The sequence below is a fragment of the Bipolaris zeicola genome (assembly GCF_000523435.1).
Source record: "Bipolaris zeicola 26-R-13 unplaced genomic scaffold scaffold_225, whole genome shotgun sequence".
NCBI classification, from domain to species: Eukaryota; Fungi; Ascomycota; class Dothideomycetes; order Pleosporales; family Pleosporaceae; genus Bipolaris; species Bipolaris zeicola.
Genome location: NW_006912274.1, coordinates 1 through 19,553, shown reverse-complemented (window position 1 = coordinate 19,553; position 19,553 = coordinate 1). Strand labels below are relative to the sequence as shown.

At 52.5% G+C, this 19,553-nt stretch overlaps 9 protein-coding genes across 9 annotated transcripts; 4 read left to right on the top strand and 5 right to left on the bottom strand.

The window, feature by feature from the left end:
* Positions 1–235: 235 nt before the first annotated feature.
* Positions 236–1,710, bottom strand: COCCADRAFT_107188 (uncharacterized protein; the record flags this gene model as incomplete). The annotated part of the gene is made up of 4 exons (XM_007718317.1): positions 236–870; positions 946–1,332; positions 1,413–1,564; positions 1,628–1,710. The coding sequence occupies 4 exons, from the start codon at positions 1,708–1,710 to the stop codon at positions 236–238; spliced, it is 1,257 nt and encodes a 418-aa protein (XP_007716507.1).
* A 1,712-nt stretch (positions 1,711–3,422) lies between these two features.
* COCCADRAFT_40402 (uncharacterized protein) lies at positions 3,423–4,469 on the bottom strand (the record flags this gene model as incomplete). The annotated part of the gene is made up of 3 exons (XM_007718316.1): positions 3,423–3,778; positions 3,830–4,368; positions 4,420–4,469. 3 exons carry the CDS (start codon positions 4,467–4,469, stop codon positions 3,423–3,425), a joined length of 945 nt encoding a protein of 314 aa, XP_007716506.1.
* A 2,186-nt stretch (positions 4,470–6,655) lies between these two features.
* COCCADRAFT_107209 (uncharacterized protein) lies at positions 6,656–9,459 on the top strand (the record flags this gene model as incomplete). Its single annotated transcript, XM_007718315.1, has 2 exons — positions 6,656–6,695; positions 6,764–9,459. 2 exons carry the CDS (start codon positions 6,656–6,658, stop codon positions 9,457–9,459), a joined length of 2,736 nt encoding a protein of 911 aa, XP_007716505.1.
* Positions 9,460–10,061: 602 nt separating this feature from the next.
* Positions 10,062–11,754, bottom strand: COCCADRAFT_40400 (uncharacterized protein; the record flags this gene model as incomplete). Its single annotated transcript, XM_007718314.1, has 2 exons — positions 10,062–11,407; positions 11,457–11,754. The coding sequence occupies 2 exons, from the start codon at positions 11,752–11,754 to the stop codon at positions 10,062–10,064; spliced, it is 1,644 nt and encodes a 547-aa protein (XP_007716504.1).
* Positions 11,755–12,017: 263 nt separating this feature from the next.
* COCCADRAFT_40399 (uncharacterized protein) lies at positions 12,018–13,040 on the bottom strand (the record flags this gene model as incomplete). The annotated part of the gene is made up of 3 exons (XM_007718313.1): positions 12,018–12,383; positions 12,431–12,733; positions 12,789–13,040. 3 exons carry the CDS (start codon positions 13,038–13,040, stop codon positions 12,018–12,020), a joined length of 921 nt encoding a protein of 306 aa, XP_007716503.1.
* Positions 13,041–13,644: 604 nt separating this feature from the next.
* On the top strand, positions 13,645–14,501 carry COCCADRAFT_8562 (uncharacterized protein; the record flags this gene model as incomplete). Its single annotated transcript, XM_007718309.1, has 3 exons — positions 13,645–13,660; positions 13,714–14,194; positions 14,243–14,501. The coding sequence occupies 3 exons, from the start codon at positions 13,645–13,647 to the stop codon at positions 14,499–14,501; spliced, it is 756 nt and encodes a 251-aa protein (XP_007716499.1).
* A 251-nt stretch (positions 14,502–14,752) lies between these two features.
* Positions 14,753–15,727, bottom strand: COCCADRAFT_29690 (uncharacterized protein; the record flags this gene model as incomplete). The annotated part of the gene is made up of 2 exons (XM_007718312.1): positions 14,753–15,505; positions 15,575–15,727. 2 exons carry the CDS (start codon positions 15,725–15,727, stop codon positions 14,753–14,755), a joined length of 906 nt encoding a protein of 301 aa, XP_007716502.1.
* Positions 15,728–16,158: 431 nt separating this feature from the next.
* On the top strand, positions 16,159–17,725 carry COCCADRAFT_8560 (uncharacterized protein; the record flags this gene model as incomplete). The annotated part of the gene is made up of 7 exons (XM_007718308.1): positions 16,159–16,167; positions 16,281–16,356; positions 16,405–16,414; positions 16,466–16,665; positions 16,711–16,791; positions 16,854–17,582; positions 17,631–17,725. The coding sequence occupies 7 exons, from the start codon at positions 16,159–16,161 to the stop codon at positions 17,723–17,725; spliced, it is 1,200 nt and encodes a 399-aa protein (XP_007716498.1).
* Positions 17,726–17,958: 233 nt separating this feature from the next.
* Positions 17,959–19,221, top strand: COCCADRAFT_107176 (uncharacterized protein; the record flags this gene model as incomplete). Its single annotated transcript, XM_007718311.1, has 1 exon — positions 17,959–19,221. The coding sequence occupies one exon, from the start codon at positions 17,959–17,961 to the stop codon at positions 19,219–19,221; it is 1,263 nt and encodes a 420-aa protein (XP_007716501.1).
* Between the last annotated feature and the right edge of the window lie 332 nt (positions 19,222–19,553).

The following is a 19,553-nucleotide window of genomic DNA, read 5'->3' as shown; positions in this document are numbered from 1 at the left end:
TAAGTTTATTCCTCACTTTAACCAGCTTCTCCTTCTCCTTCTCCTTCTCTCCCGTTTTCCAAGGCCAAAAAAAGTGTCCTGAAGATTTACAGATTACGAAGAGACCCTCGTTCAAGCTCCCACACACACACACACACACACACAGAAAAATATCCTACATACACACTTGTAAAAAAACATGAAAATCTGAATGTGAGCAAAAAAAAGAAAAAAAAGATTTCGCGCATCCCTACTCTCAACTCCGCCTTTCCGCCCTCTGCGCATCCATGTCCCCCCCCCTCCTCTCCGCCATATCATCTAGAATCTCAATAAACCCAAGTCCCTGCGGTGCACGCCCTCTACTCGTCCTCTGCTCTCCCAGCACCTCCCCATCCGCCTCTGCTCTCCCACCAGGCGCCTCAACCTCGCCTTCCCTCATCTCCCTCCAAACCGGCATAACCCTTGGCTCCCCCCTTGGCTCCCCAATCGCAACCCCAATCTCAGCCTCCTCATGCGGATGTTCAAACTGCGTCGCCAGATCCACCTTTTCTTTATTATCATCCCAGCTCCACTTCCTACTCGCGGGGCTAACAACGGCGGTGCTGCCGCTTAGCTCGGGGCTCGCGGGGTCGCCCGAGTCGAGCTCGTTGCGGGGTTCGTCGCCGGAGAGCTCAGAGGGCCCGCGGGCGTGGCTGTACATGCTTTTGTGGGTGCGGAATTGGGCGGGGGTTTGGGGGGTGGCTGGGGTGGAGAGGGGGAGTTCTTGTGGGGTGTTGTAGGTGTGGGGTACGACTGTGGAAGGGTCGTAGTTGTGTTGGTAGGTGTGTGTGGTGGGGTTGTTGTAGAAGCCGTTTGGGTGGTTGGGGTTGGGCGAGGTGTAGGAGGGGGGTGCTGTTGTGGGTTGTTGTTAGTAATTCAATTGTATATATTTCTGGCTCAGCTGGAGTCTTTGTTGTCAAAACTTACATTCGGAACTCTGGTTATGGTGGTGCTTATTGTGGAACTCGCTCATGCCGTTGACGGCGTCTCCGTTTGCGTCTCCGTAGTGCTCGGCGGCTTTTGCCTTTGCCTTCTTCTTCCTTCGTAGACATAGCCACCATACGATGATGCCGATTATAGCAGCTATAGCGAATGCGCCGCCTGCTGCGCCGCCTGCTATGGCTCCTACTGGTACGCCGTCATCCGATTTCTTTGCTGCAGCAGATGGACCTGAGGTGCTAGTAGTAGTCGCAGATCCGGTAGCATGATATGCACTGAGCAGGTCATTCCGATTCAAGATTGCGGGTTCAAGATCACCGTCGGGACAGCCAGATTGGGCACATGGATTTGTTTTGCAGCAGCCCCAGAATGTTTCTAATGCAAGTCAGTCATCGCCTGTGGCGCGCGGGAAAGAAGACCGATACCAAGATCGGTTGATCATCTCAAGTACTTACGTCCGGCAGAGCAAGTATAAAACTTGCTTCCAGTTCCACATGTAGCATCGGGAAATGTGCCATATGCTTTTGGATCGAAAGCACCTGGGTAAAGGTTGCCTTGGGCGCATGTGATGTCGCATGGGTCTCTTGCGCAGCAGCCGACAAAGTATCTACAATAATATTAGACACCAGAGATGATGGAAGCAGAGATGAACTATTAACAATCCACTTACGTTCCATATCCACAGGCCCACCAGGTTCCTCCCGAAGGACATGAAGGCGAGAAGGCCTGTCGCGCAGCAAGGTAGGCCGACATATTACACTAATAACCGACTCTACGGTCGCAACTTGAGTAGTATCGGCTACCACTACTAGTTGGACTCAAGACCTCCACTCACAATCACGTCAATAGCAAACAAACAATACCGTCACTCAAAAAAAGAGAGCGAACAGAAAAACAGGTACCAATTAGACAGAGAAAGAAAGAAAGTCAGATGCAAGGAGACGGCAAGAAAGTATGGCTGGCCGGGTCTCACAACCGAGCGCAAAAATCAGGCGACCAAAACCCGCCCAGGTAAATATCTCAGCCAGCGCGGAAGGAAGCTGGGTAAAGAAAAAACGGAAGGAATCACGTCAAGAAAAAAAACACGAGAGAGCTGATCGAGACACCCCTCCCACCTCCAAGAAAGGCCATAATAGCCGCAGCGAAACAAAGCCGCAGCAACTATGCAAAAGTGGGCGGGCTCAGCCTGTGTGCCCAGCTTTTCTACTTATCTACGCTTTCCTCTTCTTCCTTCGCCTGCTTCCAGCAAAGACTCTCCAAAGCGGAAAACTAAAAACGCTGCGGTGTCGCCGCACCAGTAGTCACACTCTAACATACAATACATACTAACAAAGAAGACAAAACGGCGGTATGATTACCTTGCAACCGGATACGAGCGACCAGCTCGGGCTGTGTGTGTGGGGGGTGGGGATCTTGCAACCAGCTCAACACACATACCACATTGCACAGGAGCAAGCAAGCAAGCATGCGTGTGCGTGTATACGTAGCTGTTGAGTATGCGTCCACACGAACCCCAGCACCCAGCACCCAGCCCCCCCGGCCTCGCCCACGGCACACCGCAGGAACAAAAGGTCCAAAGACGAGAGACAGACACAGAGACCGACAGAGACAAGAGACAGAAGAGAAAGAGACCAACCTAGGCATAATTGGCGTGCAGGATAACCTCAGCACTAACGGCGAAGGATGCAGCTCCTCATTCGTGCGATGGTGATGCCGACGACTACTATCTGTTTTTTTTTGGGGGCTGAAATGGGCGTCGAGCTATCTTGTGTGCATGCCCCCCTTCCCCCCCCCCCCCCCCCCCCCCCCCCGCGCGCGCGGGGGAAATAAGGTGGAGAAAGAGAAAGGGAATGGGAAACGTGGATTACATTGCAGACTGGAAGGTAAGTATGTATTAGTTAGTAAGTGGAAGTAAAGTAAAGAGTGATCGTGAGGGCTGCTTGAGCTCTCGAAAGCTCTTTCTCAGACGGGTTGGTGTGATTGGAATGCAAAGGCATACCCCGCATTGGGTGTTAGTGCTGCTGTCGGTGGCGGCGCAGTCAGGTGGCACAATTACGTAGAGAAGCTGACGGGCGGCGTCTATTCCTGGCGGGTTTTGAGGCAAGGTGAGAGGTGGGAGTCGGAGGTTACATCACTTGTTTCGTTGCCGCCGACGAGGCAGCCTCGTCTTACTATTTACCAAGACTTCTTTTTCGGCAGCCGGCTATATTCTGGATTGTGTTAGGCTGAGAGGGGTGCAGAAAGGAGGAGCTGCAGTGATAAAGTACATATGCATATGTAATGAATCTTTCTTGGATTCTTGGGATTACTATTTCTGTTTGTTTTGGGACTGGGTATATATACAGGTAGATGGAAGCTAAGTAAGGGTATGCGAGGATGAAAAACCGCCCAAATGCGAATAAAATAATGCAAAGAAATGTTAATACACCGAATCCCAGCGAAATCATCCCTTACGATCACTCTTTTCATGGTTGACCAGTCGAGACACCAAGCCCTTGACGGCTAGCTCGTTTCGCCATGTCGCCGGAGAATTCTTGTTGTGTAGCCAGTGGAGAAACGAATGGAGTCGCGTATGGTGACTCGAGTTCTGAAGGGCCAGGGCGGGCAGCATCTGCGGGAAGTTCTGAGAATCGTCGGTTGTCCATGACATTTGAAGAGCTGGCTGGAAGTTCAGAGAATCTGTTATGGGACGAGGAAGAATCCGCAGGAAGCTCTTGTGGCTCGGCTGCGTGGCTGGCGTACTGGTGATACGACTCATGTCCCTTGCCGGGTGAAGTGGCCTGGTAAGAATTCTGGATTGGAGCCGAGTATGTAGGAGGTGCTGCTCTCAAAGTTAGCTGGTGAAACAGGGCAAGCAAGTGAGTCGACATACGTGATTGAGCTCCGTAATGCCCTGCGGCAGCACTGTTGTCGTTCTTCTCATTATTGTTCATCATGGGCATCATGGTGGCAGCACCCATGTCGCCTTCTGTTGTCTTCTTGTTCTTCCTTTTACGGAGCACAATGAAGATGATGATTCCGATAATGGCCAAGACTACCACTCCTCCAACAACGCCACCAACAATAGCGCCCGTGTTACTCTTGCCTGAACCCGAAGGATTCTCTTTCTTGTCCTGTGATACGTATGCGTTGAATTGCTCTGGTCGCTCCATGAATGCAGGTACCAAGTCTCCTTGCGCACATGTTGCTGGTGGGGTTGCAGCGCAGGGATTCGACTTGCAGCATCCCCAGAAACTGTCGCCTCCAGTACATGTGAAGAAGTCGCTAGCACTTCCGCAAGACGCATCAGGAAATCCGCCATAGTGGGAGATATTGAAGCCAGCAGGTCGGATATTTCCTTGCACGCAACCATTCGAGCATGGGTCCGACGAGCAGCATCCTACGAAATTACTACCATTGGCACAGGCATACCTGGAATTTGTCAGTGTCAAAGTTTCCATCAAAGTTGAGCTCAGTTATTACCATTTGCCGCCGAGTGGGCAGTGAAAGTCGAAAAAGGACGAATTAGACATGATAGGCGCACAAAGTATGATACCGAATGTGCCTTTGGTATGCGCTGACTGCGCTTGTGTTTATTGATGTGTACTAAGTGGAAACAAAGAGAAAAAATTACGGCCAAAGCGACAGCAGGTACAACAGGGAGATGGCCGGTGTGATATAGAATAGGATGAAGCAGGTAGTTCAAAGAGGAACAGCACACGGAAGATGTGGGCCCCCTCAAGTATCCAGGCATGCAGAGTGAACGCCTGAACGGGGCGTACTTTCGTCTGCACGGCCTTGGAAAGGCGCCGATTGCGCCACGCACCAGCCGAAGCCCGCGCATGACCTAATGTAGGCTAAATGTCTCTTTTCTCCATGGTGGCTGGTAGGGACTGTGATATTTTGGTATCTTGTGAGAAGCTTGGCCGCATAGTTGATGCTGAAAGCTGAGAGAAAGCTGCCGAAGGAGCAACATCCCTGGTAACCGACCCGTACCTCGAGGCAATAGATGATCTGGGCAACTGAGCCTCAGCACAGCCCTTTTTTCCCTATTTCAGAGACAACACCACAGATGGACAAGGGAAAGTCTAGGCGATGCCCCAGTTTACCGTACGCCTGGGGCGCCTGCTTAGAAAAAAGGTCCACTAAACAGTAGCTTATTGTCTTTCCTCCTTCTCTTTGCTATACATGTATTGACACTTGTCTCGGCACCAGCCAGGCGAAGATATGCAGTGTTGGGGGCTAATGGATGGGTGGGGACGACATGTCATTTAGTGGCGTTCTTAATCGAAATGACAACGAAGATACTTACCTCTTGGGCGGAAGGGGCCGTTTCTCAACAGCCATACGGGCTATACCCACAACCGCCCCGCCCTATGTCAGCACGAACCAATGTTACCCCGAGGGGGTTTTGGGAAATAAGGCTGAATGCATTAGGAGAATCGCCACTCGGAGAGGAATCTCGGTGACGAGCGTCGGAGAGGAGAGATGGGACAGCTACTACCCTCGCCGATGTAGCGGTCAATTTGGGCTGTGTGTTCAGCCGCAGTGAGCTCTTGGCAGGTCGTGATGCGCAGCTAGAGTGTCTAGACAATCCACAGCTGAGGCGGTAAGGCGCCGGTATTCTTTCGAAGCCCGCATTTGGGCGGAATCACAAGACTATTGAAATCTCGGGCCATGCCGTTGTGGGTTTGGACTTACTTGAATGCACAGAAGTCACAGATGGCTGGCCTTGTGAAGCCTCTTAAACCCATCTGTGCTGAAATAGTGCGCTTTGCTCCCTTAGCAGCTCCCACCGTCATGACAGAGCGACGCGCCCAAAACACAGCCCACGACGAAGACATATTTGGGCGAACAACAGACTGACTGGATCCGACTTTCTGGCGATGCGATCGACATTGACCACGCAGGCACCCGGCCGCGCACCCAACGGCGAACAGTAATCCAAATCTGTCTGGAAGGATCGCACTTTTCGAGTCGCTCTGCATGGACAATCTCTTGTCTGTTTCAAGGCGGCGGCCATGTAAACAAAGCCACCTGTGCGCTTTGCGTGCGGGTTACCTGTAATGGTCAAAAATGCAGCTGCTCTGGCAACCCGCTGCCACGCTGTGATGACGGAATTGTTGAACTAAAGGGCCGGGGTGCGCTGAACTCTCTCTGCACTGACGGTAGAGTACATGTAGATGGACCGCGACGAAAGGATGAGCGTACCTGTCTCCAGGCAGGTAGGAGATCACGAGACAGGCGCACGTTTGTCGACCATGGCGGCGAGTTCCCAACCACTGGAACGGATGCAAAAGAAAAGAGGAACAGGAGATGACAAGGCTGCTGGTGAAGATGGAGGCGCGGGCAAGGAAGCTTGGACGCGTCAGGGCAGTGGCTAGCGCATCACCGCCGCGGGGAAGGGCACGATTGACAACACAGCAGACATACCGCAACCTCAGTCAGGGCTGCGAATAACAAGCTGTAGATAAAAGGAACTTGTTTCTTTGCTCGCTTGCTCCCACATAGTTTTGCATTTGCGCCGTACCAAGAATATTGGTGACGGCGGTGATGAGACAACCCTGCCCAACCTCCCCAGCCCCCCGCCACACATCCGGATCCCGATAGTTGCACCCAGCCATCTCGAGTAGAAAACTTGTCGCCGCCCAGCTGCTGCATGCGCTCACAATGCAAACATTCCTTCGTGACTCCACTTGACTAATCCACCCAAGAAGACATGAGTGGGGAGCCTGGATTCCAACTCAAGCAGACAAACGGTATGCATGCGGCTTGATCCCGCCTCACTACTACTCACCACCCACCCATTTACTCATCCTATTGCCAGTTTCTCAGCCCCAATTGTCCCACCAAAACTCGCAACAGAGCGTTGCCGCTTCACTGACTGCCTCCGAAGGCTACTACAGCGCGTCCGAGCACGCGTCCAGCTCAAGTGAAGAGAGGAGGCCTGTCTACCAAACACCGCCCTCATACCGCCAAACACCAGCGCAAAGTCATGAGCAATTGATCCCTCACACCAACATCCCCACAACATCACTACGAGGTGTTGGTATCCCTAGGCAACAGCTCCAGCCTCCGCAGCCTTCCTTCGTTCACGAACGCCCTCAGTCACCCGCAGTATCCACCATTGCCGAGGAGTCGAGGCCAGGAACCCAAAACGCACGCCGATCCCAGTTGATCCACGACATGGAGACCGAATCGCAGGCGACTACTCCAGGCCATGACACCACACCATATATTCGCTTCGCCATCGACCAGCTCACCCGAGATGAAGATGTCCGAGGCTCAAGAATATATCCAGAGGTCCGACCCCCAGTCGCAGTCCAGGATGATGATGACGACGATTACCCCGTCGAGAGAATCATTCCCGACAATGGGCTGGGATATATGGCACTGGAGCAACAGACACAGGAGAGAATGCAACAGCACAAGCCCGCACGCAAGTCGTTGAGACATTCATATACACCACTGGCCACTGCCCCGGCACCCATGGCTACGCAACCAGATGGACCCCACCACAAATCCCACAAGTACAGAGAACAGCAGTCGCCTTCTCCTACTCGGGGACAAAAGGATGTCTTTGTAGCACACTCGCAGCCACACTCATCCCTTCACTTTTTACCCGCCGTCCTTCGCCCGCTGTCGCTTGGCCTGTTCATTTTCCTATGCTTGCTCATGCTCGGTGCGCTCATCTTCGCCGCTGTCTACTCCAATCGCGATGAAGCCTACGGACTGTGGGACTACGGTGGTTTTGGCGATACTCGCTACTTCGTTTTCCGATATCTCCCAACCTTGCTAGGCATGCTCTTGTTCCTCTGGCTCATCCAGATCCAGGCAGCCCTTCAACGCATTGTTCCGTTCATATCCATGTCTTCAGACTCTTTCCACCGGAGATCCGAAGCCGTGTTTCTTCAACTATACCCGATGCAGTTCGTTTTGCCAAATATTCAGCATTTCCGCGCCGGACATCCCGGTATCTGTGCCTTTTTTGTCATTTCATGGCTTTTTGCATGGACAGTCCCTCTTCTTGCTTCCAGTTTCAACGTACGGTATAATGTGGTACGCTCCGCTTGGAGATGGGTCGCTGTACAAGGCGTCATCTGGACAGTCGTTGTTCTCTACATCCTTCTGGTGCTCGTCCTGATCTATCTCATGGTCTTCCTCATGCGCAGCCCGACTGGATTGAAATGGGACCCGCGATCGCTCGCAGACATCATCGCTCTTCTGGAGCGCTCAAATAACCTTGGAGATTACAACAACTCGGAGACTTTCGATAAGGGTGACTGGAACAATGTTGCTAACCGTGCTGACCGCCTGGGCTACTGGACTACTACGAAGCGACCAAGCGACGTTTTCTACGGTATTGGAGAGGAAGGTGCTGAGATCCGGAGATTCCAGGTCGAGGAGGGACGCATCAGAGAGCAAGGACCAGACCGCGCAAATCTTGACGTAGCTCAGGGCAACGACTTTTCAATCCGCATGGACATTCGCAGCCCGAATGTGCGACTTCGCTATTTGCCCTGGTGGCTGAAGGACGGTTCAGTTATTGCCTGGATCGTCATCGCCTGTATCCTTTTGATCGCCTTCTACGTCGTCAGCTTTGTGAACGACGCTGTTCGCCTCGGTTTCCTACCTCGAGTCTTTGCTCGTACAGGCACTGACGGTTTCTCCGCCTCGAACTTCCTGTACTCGTTCGTCCCAGCAGTCATCGGCCAGTTCCTATTCCTAGCACTCTTGTCGCTCGACTACTCTATCCGCGTACTCCAGCCATACATGGCGCTCGCATCCAAAGGCGGAGCCACTGCTGAAACTTCTCTGTTGGTCGATTACGCTTGCCGCCTGCCATTCTCAGTAACACTGGCTGCGCTCGAGAACAAGCATTTCCAAACGGCAGTTCTATCCTTCGTCTCATTCGCATCCATGTCCCTGCCTATCCTCGCAGGAGGCTGCTTCTGGACCCAGTACTACGGCGACGTACGAAACGTCCGTGTCGCCGCCGAACTCCCCGGTTACTACGCCCTCTGCTTCTTCCTCGCCCTCTACACCATCAGTCTCTTCGCCCTCATCCCGGGTCGCCGCCGAGCCGCACTCCCCCACCGCAGCAACACCCTCTGCGAAATCATCAGCTGGGTCTACCAATCCCCCATCCTCACCGACCGCGCCTTCGCCCACCCCCAAACTAAACCCGACCTCGTCGCTCGCCTCATGGGAACCACCTACGCCGAGCGCACCTGGGCCCGCTCCGTCGCTTCTCTCGTCCGCCCCTCCCGCAGCAACCTCCGACCCGACTCACCCACGGACCCCGCGCTGAAAGAGAAGGCGAGAAAAGACGGTCAGCACGACTCTCTCGTCGACCCCGGCAAGATCAGATACGGCTTCGGTATCCACGTCGGCCGCGACGGCCTCGAACACCTCGGTATTGATCGCGTGCGCCGCGGTGGTGACCGAAGTGGCCGCGAACTCGTTATCTGGGAGGAGCAGCAGCATGATCATAAGAGGAAGAGTTGGAACAGTCAGGTGTGATAGCACCGCTGTCTTTTGCCCCTACTTTTTTACGAAACCAGCTTCATCTCCACGGCGCACAAAAGCGGCTGTTATGATGATGGAACTGCTCATTTACAGAAAACTTTTTTGACGGATTTTAGCATCGGTGTTTTGGGTGTTTTCTTTATGCATGCATCGTAGCCTTGGAATCTTCTCCCTTTTTTTTCCCTCACGGATTCAATGGCTCGGGATCGGCGTTTTTTTTTTTAAAAAAACTCAGTCAACGCTGTTTGGAACTGCCAATTGCGAATGTAACTGTACGAATCTTCTTTTTTCTTTTTAATGAATGCAACGCGTAGGGAATGGAAAATACGAGACGTTGTTATAGATGGAAAGGAAGGGAAGGGATGGGAGGAGTCAAAGTTTGAAATGTGTGGTGTACATGGGATGAGGCGTCATTGCCTGATATATGATAGAACATGCATGTGAATGAGGGTATGAGATGGAAATGAAAGATCATTGCTGATTTAACTTGTTTCACCTTGAACATATTATGACTTTGTGTACTTATTCAAGTATTCTTGATATGCAGAGAAAATAGGTGATACTGCATTGCATGTTTTATTTCTTCATTATCAAGTCTACGCTACAGCAACAGGAGCAGCACTAGCATCGACCCCCGTAAGCCTACTAATCTCCAACTCGCCATCACCCCCCAAATTATCCAATCCATGGAACCCCTCCTCGACTACCCATCGCTGCTCATACTTCATAAGCACTTTGCAAGCGTTACCCACAACAAGGAGTCCAGGGGGTCTACTTCCCTCCTCCTCGACAGCCGCACAAACATGCTCGAGCGTCGTACGTATGACCCTTTGATCCGGACACGAAGCGCGTTCGAGCACAGCGACGGGGAGGTCTGCAGGATACGCTTTTGCGACTAAGCTGTCAACGAGAGCAGAGAGGCGGTGCAGAGACATGAGCAGGACGAGTGTGCGGGAAGCGACGAATTCCGGGGGATCGAGCGGAGCGCCTTTCCTGCCCGTACCGGTGCAGATGAGGACTTGATCTGCGATACCGCGGTGCGTGGCGGGTATGGCGGCGAAAAGGGGTGCGCTGAGTGCACTTGTGATGCCTGGGAGTACGCTGGGAATGAAGCCGTGTGCGCGGAAGAAGTCGTATTCTTCTCCTCCGCGACCGTAGATGTATGGATCACCTTGCTTTATTCGTACGACCACTTTGCCAGCTTTCAGTCCTTCCAATCCCATTTCTAGGAGTTCTTCTTGCGCTTTGTCTGCATTGCCGGGGAACTTTCGTGCAATGTGCACGGTTGCGCGGCGGGGTACGAGATCGAGGATGGGTGCGGGGACGAGTTTGTCGGCAAGGATGAGGTCAGCAGAGAGGATGGCTTTGTGGGCGGCGCGAGTCAGGAGATCTGGGTTTCCGGGACCGGAGCCTGCGAGAATGATGCGGCCTACTCGCTGTGGTGCAGTGGCTGTGGGTCCGACTTTGGAGGGGCTGCTGCTGGCGAATTCGCGGAAGAGCATATTTACATCTGCATCGGTGATGCTTGCAAGGCGACGCAGCGGCCAGTACTCGCATATCTGCGTGAGCCAGCGCATACGGCGACCCCGCGCTGCTTCCTTGCTCTCTTCCAGAATCAACTTGTTAAACGTCGCCGGTTGTCCACTGTCCTCCTCTTCTGCCTCCAAATCCTGTGAGAGTTCGGCTGCATGGTCTTCTTCCCATATGCGTCTTCGCAGTGTACCCAGTTTCTCGACCGCATCGCCTAAACGTGGTGGAAGAGATGCAGCGATCTCTCTTCGGATTCTTGCAGAAAGTTTGCAACCTTTTCCAGAAGTAGTGATACCAATCTGAAGAGGGCCGTCGGTATGTGTGGAGAGGAGTGTGAAGGAGCAGAGATTCGGGGCATCGGTGACGTTGACTGGTATGCGCAGCCTCCGGCAGAGGTTCGAGATCTGGGTGGCTGTGGCGAGTTAGAAGATGACTATGCAGAGTATATTGTCACCACCTACCCGAACCATTCTTTCCGCCAGAAGTAACAAATACAGCGTCTACTACACCATCCACCTCAGGACGTCCGAGTGTTGTCAAATCCTCATTTTGGAAACTCCGCTTCAACCATTGTACTTCGCCAGCCTCGATACGTTTCGCAAGGCCGTAGTGGAGGGTGGCATCTTCGGGCGCAAGTAGTATTGGCTTCGCACCAACTTCTATTGAGCGTGTGCATCGTGCGCCGGCAAGTGGGTTGGATCCGACTATAAGATGGATGTGCGATGTCGCATCGACTGCAGTGAGAAGTGCAGGCGCCATTATGGAGATTGGAGTGATGCAAAAAATACAATATCCAAATCCAAGAAGGAGGGGTAATTGTTTTATGAGTAAAGATAATACTGAACGCGACTACTCCTCGGCGGCCGAATTGATAATGGGCATAGCGAATTGTTGTTCCGATAGCGACGAGCCGATATGGCGCGATCGCACTAGTGACATCCCCGCGGAAAAAGAAGGATTCTGAGTGGCATACTGACCCAATCGCCGATGGTGCAATTGGCTGCTATCATATTTGCGCGGAGTTAGTCCATTTGCTCGTCTCGACCCATTACAATGTTGAGAGCCTTCCGGCTGAGCATGACTGTGTGCCCAAGTGCGTTGAGCTTTGCTGAGGCGGATATCAAGGCTGGATCTTGGCTTTCAACACGGATCTTCTCCTTGACACGGACTTCGCGGTTCTTGTATGTGAAGGTACGGTCGGCTTCGTCGTGTGTAGGGGCTCGGGTGCCGCCGAGGGCTGATGCAAAGGTGTTGCGGATGCTGAACCCAGTGAGTGAGCCGCTATCCCCCGCATGATGGGGCTCCAGGGTGCGGATTTCGAGGACGAGGGCAGCGTCAAAGACAAACAGGTGGAAGGATACATTTGCAGGCAGTGGAGGATCAAATGTCTATTACAGTCAGCGAAGCTCTCAGTCTGTGCAGATAGGCAGCGTACGTTTTCGTCAACGGGATTGTCCCACCACGAGGGCTGGACAAGCGAATGGCCTTTGAGAGCAGCTTGTGCCTCAATTATGTGGTCGTGTAGTAGTTGGAGTTGGCCCGAGACGAATTGGGCGTTGGTCGCGTCTCCTCCCCAGGTAGCGACATCGATGGCGTCTAGACAACTGTTGATGGAGGTTCGTACAGCAGTAAGCTGGGGAACAACGAGTGTAGGTGCATGCGGTGCAGAGGAGATGACGAGGTCCCAGGTCAATGAGCCCTTTGGCGGTGGGAGGCTTGCGAGGCGGAGCTTGATGTTCTAAGGACAGTGAGTAGATGCTCCAGTGTACATAAACGACCAAGTCATGACCTACGCCTTTGGTGATGCGCGTGCCGATGCGCGTAATGAGGCCCTTGAGGCTCTCTGAGCGCACAGAGGTCAACACCAGCGTAGACCCATTTTCAGAGGGCGCAAGCAGGGCGGCACACTCGTCGAGGCCGGCTTTGAGCGACTGCAGCGTCTCGCGCAGCTGGACAAGCAGCCACTCGAGCTCGCGCGCTTGCGATGCGGCCTGTTCCTGGGCGAGACGGTCCTCGTCGATGGGCGGCCATATCGCGGTGGACATGACGGCGGTGGGTTTCCAAGGCAGGACACAGCACCCACCCGCACACACTCAAAAGACGGATGCAGCAAAGCAGCAAGGCAGGATTCCGTCTTGGTCAGCCACGCAGGCGCGATGGGCGGGCGCAGAGTCGACGCAGCAGATCTCGCTTCTATCCGCCCAAGGCCCGCATCCCTGCCCTGGATCAGACCCTCCTTGTTGCAGCCGGGCCCAACCTTCAAACACGCCTGCATCCTCTGCTAATTACTACACACTTTACTGTCGCTGCGCATACACTCAAACAGCACCATCTGCCGTCGTACTCGCATCCGAGCCATGGACCCTTTTTCCTTGCTGTGTGCCTCGGGATGATGCAAAGCGCGTTCATAGTGTCGTAACCTAGTGAGGTGACGAAGCTAGCCACGATGCCAGAGAGCCGACTCTCCCACAGCAGCATACGTCATGGCTTGGCCAGACTTCTTAAACCAGCTCTCCCAGACCCTTTCAAGTGCACATGTTCACTGTTCATCTCCAATAATAATATAGGCCCTTGTGCAACCCTGTCAATCATTGCTGGCACTGTCCTCTCTGTTACAGCTCTACAGTTGGATATCCTCCTCTCCCCACCATGGCAGGCCCGGCTAGTATGCTGTCCCGCTCTTTTCCGCCGTCGCCTATGCACTGACATGCAAAATAGGACCCTTGCTCGCCATTGCTTCGCTGGTCCTCGTTGCTGCTGGCCTTCTCTTCCAGTTCTTGACCATCCTGACTGGCGGCGTCAATAAGTCCCCGCTCGACAGGTTCTATTTCCTCGAAGCCTCTACCAACGGCATTCCCAACGCCCGCAACCCCTCTCGATGGACCTTCTTTGCCATCTGCGGTGAGAACCCAAGCAATGGCCGTAACGCAAACTGCGGCTCACCTGTCCCCGCTCTTCCCTTCGATCCACCAAGGAACTTTGGCACTGAGCAAAACATCCCTGATGCCTTCCTCGGCACGAAGCAGTACTTTTATCTGTCTCGCTTCATGTTTGCCTTCTACCTAATTGCTCTTTTCTTTGCTGCCATTGCCCTGCTTTCCGGTCTCCTGGCTCTCTTCAGTCGTCTTGGGGGATATCTGTCATCTCTCATGACCTCCATTGCCCTCTTCTTCCAGGCCCTTGCTGCTGCTCTCATGACGTAAGTTTTACAGACTACTAGCGCTTGACAAATGCTAATAATCATTAGCGCATGGGTTGTCAAAGGTCGCGATGGTTTCCGGTCCGCCGGTTTCGAAGCTCGCATCGGCCGTTACCTCATGGGATTCACATGGGCTGCTGTAGCTTGTTACTTCCTAGCTACCATCATGTTCTGCCTTGGTGGCCGTCTTGGTGGTGACAGCTCTTCGAGGATGCGCCGCAACCGTTCCACAAAGTCAACCCGCAGCCGTGGAAGTTTTTTAGACACTGATTCCCAGCGCAGGGTCAAGAGCGACTACTCTGTATAGACTAGGAACTAACGAGGAAGGAGACAGGACTCGGAGGCGTTGTCCTGAACCAACTGTCTTTTCTGCAACGATATCCACGATTTACTTCAATATACATGTACAAGTATAGTTACTCTTGTAATAGCGAGCAACCACATAATGCGACTACACCCTAGTTTAATGATGACCATTTTCCCATACAAAACTAATAATTGATTTGCGGTTGGGCATTTGAAGTTTCTTCCTACACTAAACTTCCACATCTGCTTTGCTTATGCAGTCTTGCCCGTAAGTTTCTCGTATGCCTCCCGATATTTCGCCGCAGTCTTCTCCACGATGTCAGCCGGAACCTCGACTCCCTCCTTACCCTTCAACCCATTACTCGTCAGCCAGTCCCTCAAAAACTGCTTGTCGAAGCTTGGTTGCGCCTTGCCAAGATTCTGCTCCCAAGTATCCTTTGGCCAAAACCTCGAGCTATCCGGTGTCAGAACCTCGTCAACCAGCACCACCTCACCCTTTTCATCGATACCAAACTCGAACTTCGTATCAGCGAGAACGATCCCCACTTCTTCTGCGCGAGATGCAGCAGCAGTGTAGATAGCCAACGAAAGCTCCTCGACCTTGCTTGCAATCTTCTCGTTTCCAATCATCTCCCTCGCCTTCTCAGGACTGATATTCTCATCCTTGCCGCCAACCTCCGCTTTTGTGCTTGGCGTCCAAAGCGGCTGCGGCAACTTCTGTCCTTCAATCAACCCCTCTGGCATCTTGATGCCATTGACAGTTCCGGACTTGGCGTACTCTGACCACCCAGATCCCGTGATGTACCCACGGACAATAGACTCAATGGGCAGAATCTGCAGACGCCGGACTTGCATGCTGCGGTCCTTGAGGTCTGTCTGGCTTGCAATTGACGAGGGGAGATCATTGGTGATGAAGTGCGTTTTCAGTCCAGGCACCTTGGTTGGTAGGTAGTTGAACCAGTAGATGGACATTGCCGTCAGTAGAGCGCCTTTGCCTGGGATTCCCTAACCATCTTGTCAACATTCTTGACTTGTAAACTCTCTATTTGTTTTGTTTCTTCTGGAAAAACTCACATTTTCCATAATCACGTCATAGGCTGATATGCGGTCGCTAGCGACGAAAAGCAGGGTATCATCATCAATCGCATATAGATCGCGCACTTTTCCTGATGCGACTTTTGGCAGCTTGCCTTGAATGTCGATGTTGGTGACGGCTTTGGAAGACATGTTTGGCTGTCTTTGTCAAGGGGTTGTTGAATTGAGTTGCTTGGATGACTGGTAAAGGAAGTTTTATGCATTAGTATTTTATGCCCTGCATGAGCAATTGGCGGGGCGACTGTGGCGCAGGCGCTGTGGCGTACGATACGCAAGGCACCTGGTTTTGAGATCTGTGCAAGTCTGTTTGTTCTGATTCAAAAAGCTATCAATCTAATAGACACATCTAATGCGCCTGATTACATGAATAAGAGTTAATGTTTAGCTTTGGCTTCGTCTTTGAACTGTCTCGTCCACAGAGAACCTACGTCAGCCAAATTGGGCACGGCGCGTAGATATTGTCACACCAAGCTCTATTCGGCACCCTAGCCCCGTAACCACACCTCACTCAACCATCGCTCCATCCCTTCTACACCCTTGTAGGTACATATTACCATCTCCAGATGGCTTCAGTTCAGTTCACGGCACTGATACGCCTTCCGTTTATTCGGGGTGACTTTGAGGATCCGCCACAGGCAAGATGCCCCTGTTCGCCTTCTGGAGGCATCATCTGACCATTACCTAGGCACAATGGGATGCCGAAAAGGATCGGCAACTCTGGAAAGTTATATCCAAGTCGTCAAAGACTAGTGATTTGAACTGTGAGTATCTACTTTGTGCATCTGGAGCCATAAACTAACATGGTATAGGGGTTGAGTTGTACGTATGTGCATCGTAATGGAAATGACAGCCTTGCTTACTTCGCTTTAGAGCGGACAAGTTTCAAGTTCCGCCTACCTTTCTTCTACAGCAAGCAGCATGGTTGTACGAAAGGCATCTTGACCATGTTCGAAACCAGATGAAGAAGGTCAGCATTACAAATGCTGTTCCGTCATCACCTACAGTCGGCAGCACCATGACTGCTGTGGGTGGTGTGGCCATGCGAAGAGGCGGTAGCGCCGGGTCTGGGGGTATGATCTGTTCTTACGATAGTGTCCGTAACTAACCATGAGTAGCTGGAAGGACACCACCTGCCTTGGCTGGGCGTTCGAGAGAAAGCCCTAGTTTGCGTAACGCAGAAGTGGCGACGACTCCCGGTGAGCATATCCGATGACGGACTGCAGGTGATCTTAAGAGATAAGTCTTCTAACAAAATTAGCTCCTTCTCTTTCGAGGACACCCTCTACGACTACAATCACTCAGTCTCGAGCACATGCTCAGGCGCCTGCTCGAACACTATCTACTCGGTCTACCCAGCGTCCCAACCTAACAAGCCGAAAGTCAGAGGAAAGGACTCAAGCCTCAAACTTTCCTCACCCAAGTTACAGAAATGATGAGGATGTCTCACCTGAGATCCCAGAATCATCATCTTCAAGCTCATCCTCTTTGTCGGATGCGGACCATCCAGTTCACCGCAGTCAGTTGTTTAAGAGACCTCCTCGTTTCCAACAGAAGCGCCCACGAGATCTTGCTACATTTGATGAGGGCGATGGTGCGCAGGAGTTTGATGAGTCTGGTTCTCATGAGACGAGTTTGCCCTTTGCATCTGCAGCAAGAACGCAACCAAGTAGCAGCAAATTTGCACAGGACGCACAGTTTCGCGGTAGTACCAAAGCAGAGCAAAAGGCTGTACTTCCCCATCGCTCTAGGACCGACCCACCATCCAGACAAAAGTCAATTGATGTACAGTCCCTTACCACTGAGACAGCGTCGTCAATGACCAGCTCAGGCGGGCCTCCATCGGCAGCGAAGAGTCCTATGAGTCCACCTCTAGGCCATCGTGCAGCGTTAGGTCGGCTTGGTAGCCCGAGGAGTGGTGGGCCACGATCTAGAAAAGAAGGCAGTGAAGGCACTCCTAGTATGGGAAGTAGCTTCAGTGATATTGATGGTGAGTTCCCAATTAAACCGTATATTAACACTAACTAACATCGAGCAGATGCTGGAATTAGCCAGTCGGCTCTCGAGGAAGCGCTGCTGAGCAACATGCAACATGGGCGAATGAGCACATTGAGTCGCATGTCGAAGTGGTAGGCAACGACGTATTAGGGATCGGAAAGTCTTGGCGGTCGAAACGGAGTTTGATTCATACAAAGAATACCATCACCCCTCACTGTATTGTTTGTAATCCAGTTTCACCTTTTTAACAATCGTCATAGCCATCTAGCCTTGGCGTCAACTCACCACCTCGCATCGACCGCTTTCTAAACAGCACGTTCCTACAGATACTGTTTGTCACACTAACTCAACTGACTACCACAGCCATAATGGAGCGAGGACCATTGCTGCCAAGAATCATCATCTCAGACTACACAATTACGCCCCCAATAGCAACATCATACCACGCGATCAAAGCTTTTCATCCAGAGAAAGAAGACACCATATTCTTTGGCCAAACTTACAAGCTCATAAAATCACTCCTCACTTACCCTCGTTGTCCGCACCGCCGCGGCACTTCCACTTGGCCCTGTCAACCTTGCGAAACAACCTTCACACGCGCATACTGGACCTGTGCCGGCCTGCTCCTGGACTACTATGCAGACTTTTATGCCTACGATAGCGCGCTCATGCAAGCTGTATGGTTCCACCTTTTTGACATATGGCAGGAAAGCGCAGCATGGATTATCGACAGCCTGATATTAGATGTCAGAGCAGACCGACGAACAAGCAAAGCAGATAGAGCCCGATGCGCAGCAAAAGCTCGAGAATTCGTCAAACACGTCAAAGACACAGTCGAGCTCGTCGAAGTCGTCCTCTGGGGCCGCAAACAAAGCACCAACACCGCCGCTGCCGCGCACCCGACTCAAGAAACCATCCTTTACGACCCGCGAGGCGAGGTATGGCGTCCCAACGGCGAACACGACACCGGCCCATGGATCAGCGGCATAAAGCCCTGGTGCCAGTTCCTGTACAACGGCGGACCAGGCGTAGCGCCTCCTCCTCTCCCCCCAACGTTCGCTCCTCAGAAAACAGACGACAACAATAATAACACTGAAGGAAGAGTAACAACACGCTACGTCCCTCACTCCGCCATCGCAATCCTAACCGCACACACCCAGCGCGCCCGCGCCCTAGCTTCCACACTCTACACCTCTCCCATCCCCGAAGACACCGCTCTCTCCCGCCTCAAACAATTCGATGCATACGCCCCTGTCTTCCCCACCCCACGCCACCCCACACATACCTTCACGTCGCCGTTAACGGGCCACACGGTATCGTACGCGCTAGGCAACGGCGCGCCCCCCGTGCTGCGACATGTCGGGTTTGCAGATCCGGAGATGAGCGATGAGCGCGCCGACTGGATTCTACTGGATGACTGCGTGGCTATACTCAAGGAATTGGATCCGTATTTGGGAGTCAGTGCCGAGATGGGGGATGCAGGGGATGGGGAGGAAGAAGCGGCGTTTGATGTCTGGACTGTGGTTGAGGTACGAGAGAAAGAAAAGGGGGGAGAGGTGCTGGAGTTGGGGACAATGTTTGAGAAGTGGTGTGGGATTGGGGAGTGTGAAGTGGGTTCCAAGTCGTTCTAGGGAATGAGGGGGAGGGGGGGTGGCAAAGAGAAGTTATCTGGTAGTAAAATGAATATTTTGTCTTTTTCATTTCTCTTTTCTAGAGGAAAAAAAGAAAAAGAAAAATCTACGCCACTAGCTAAAATGCCTTTAAAACTGACCAAGCTACCTACAATAACCAAAACACCACGCAAATACACAATGATAATAATAAGAATAACGTGTTTTACAAGCGAGCGGGCCATACAAGCGAGCGGGCCACCCCACCAACTTTGCGCACCTCTCTAACTCTGATCAACTATGGCCCTATCAAATCAAGCCCACAACGTCTCTCATGAATCTGATATACAGCT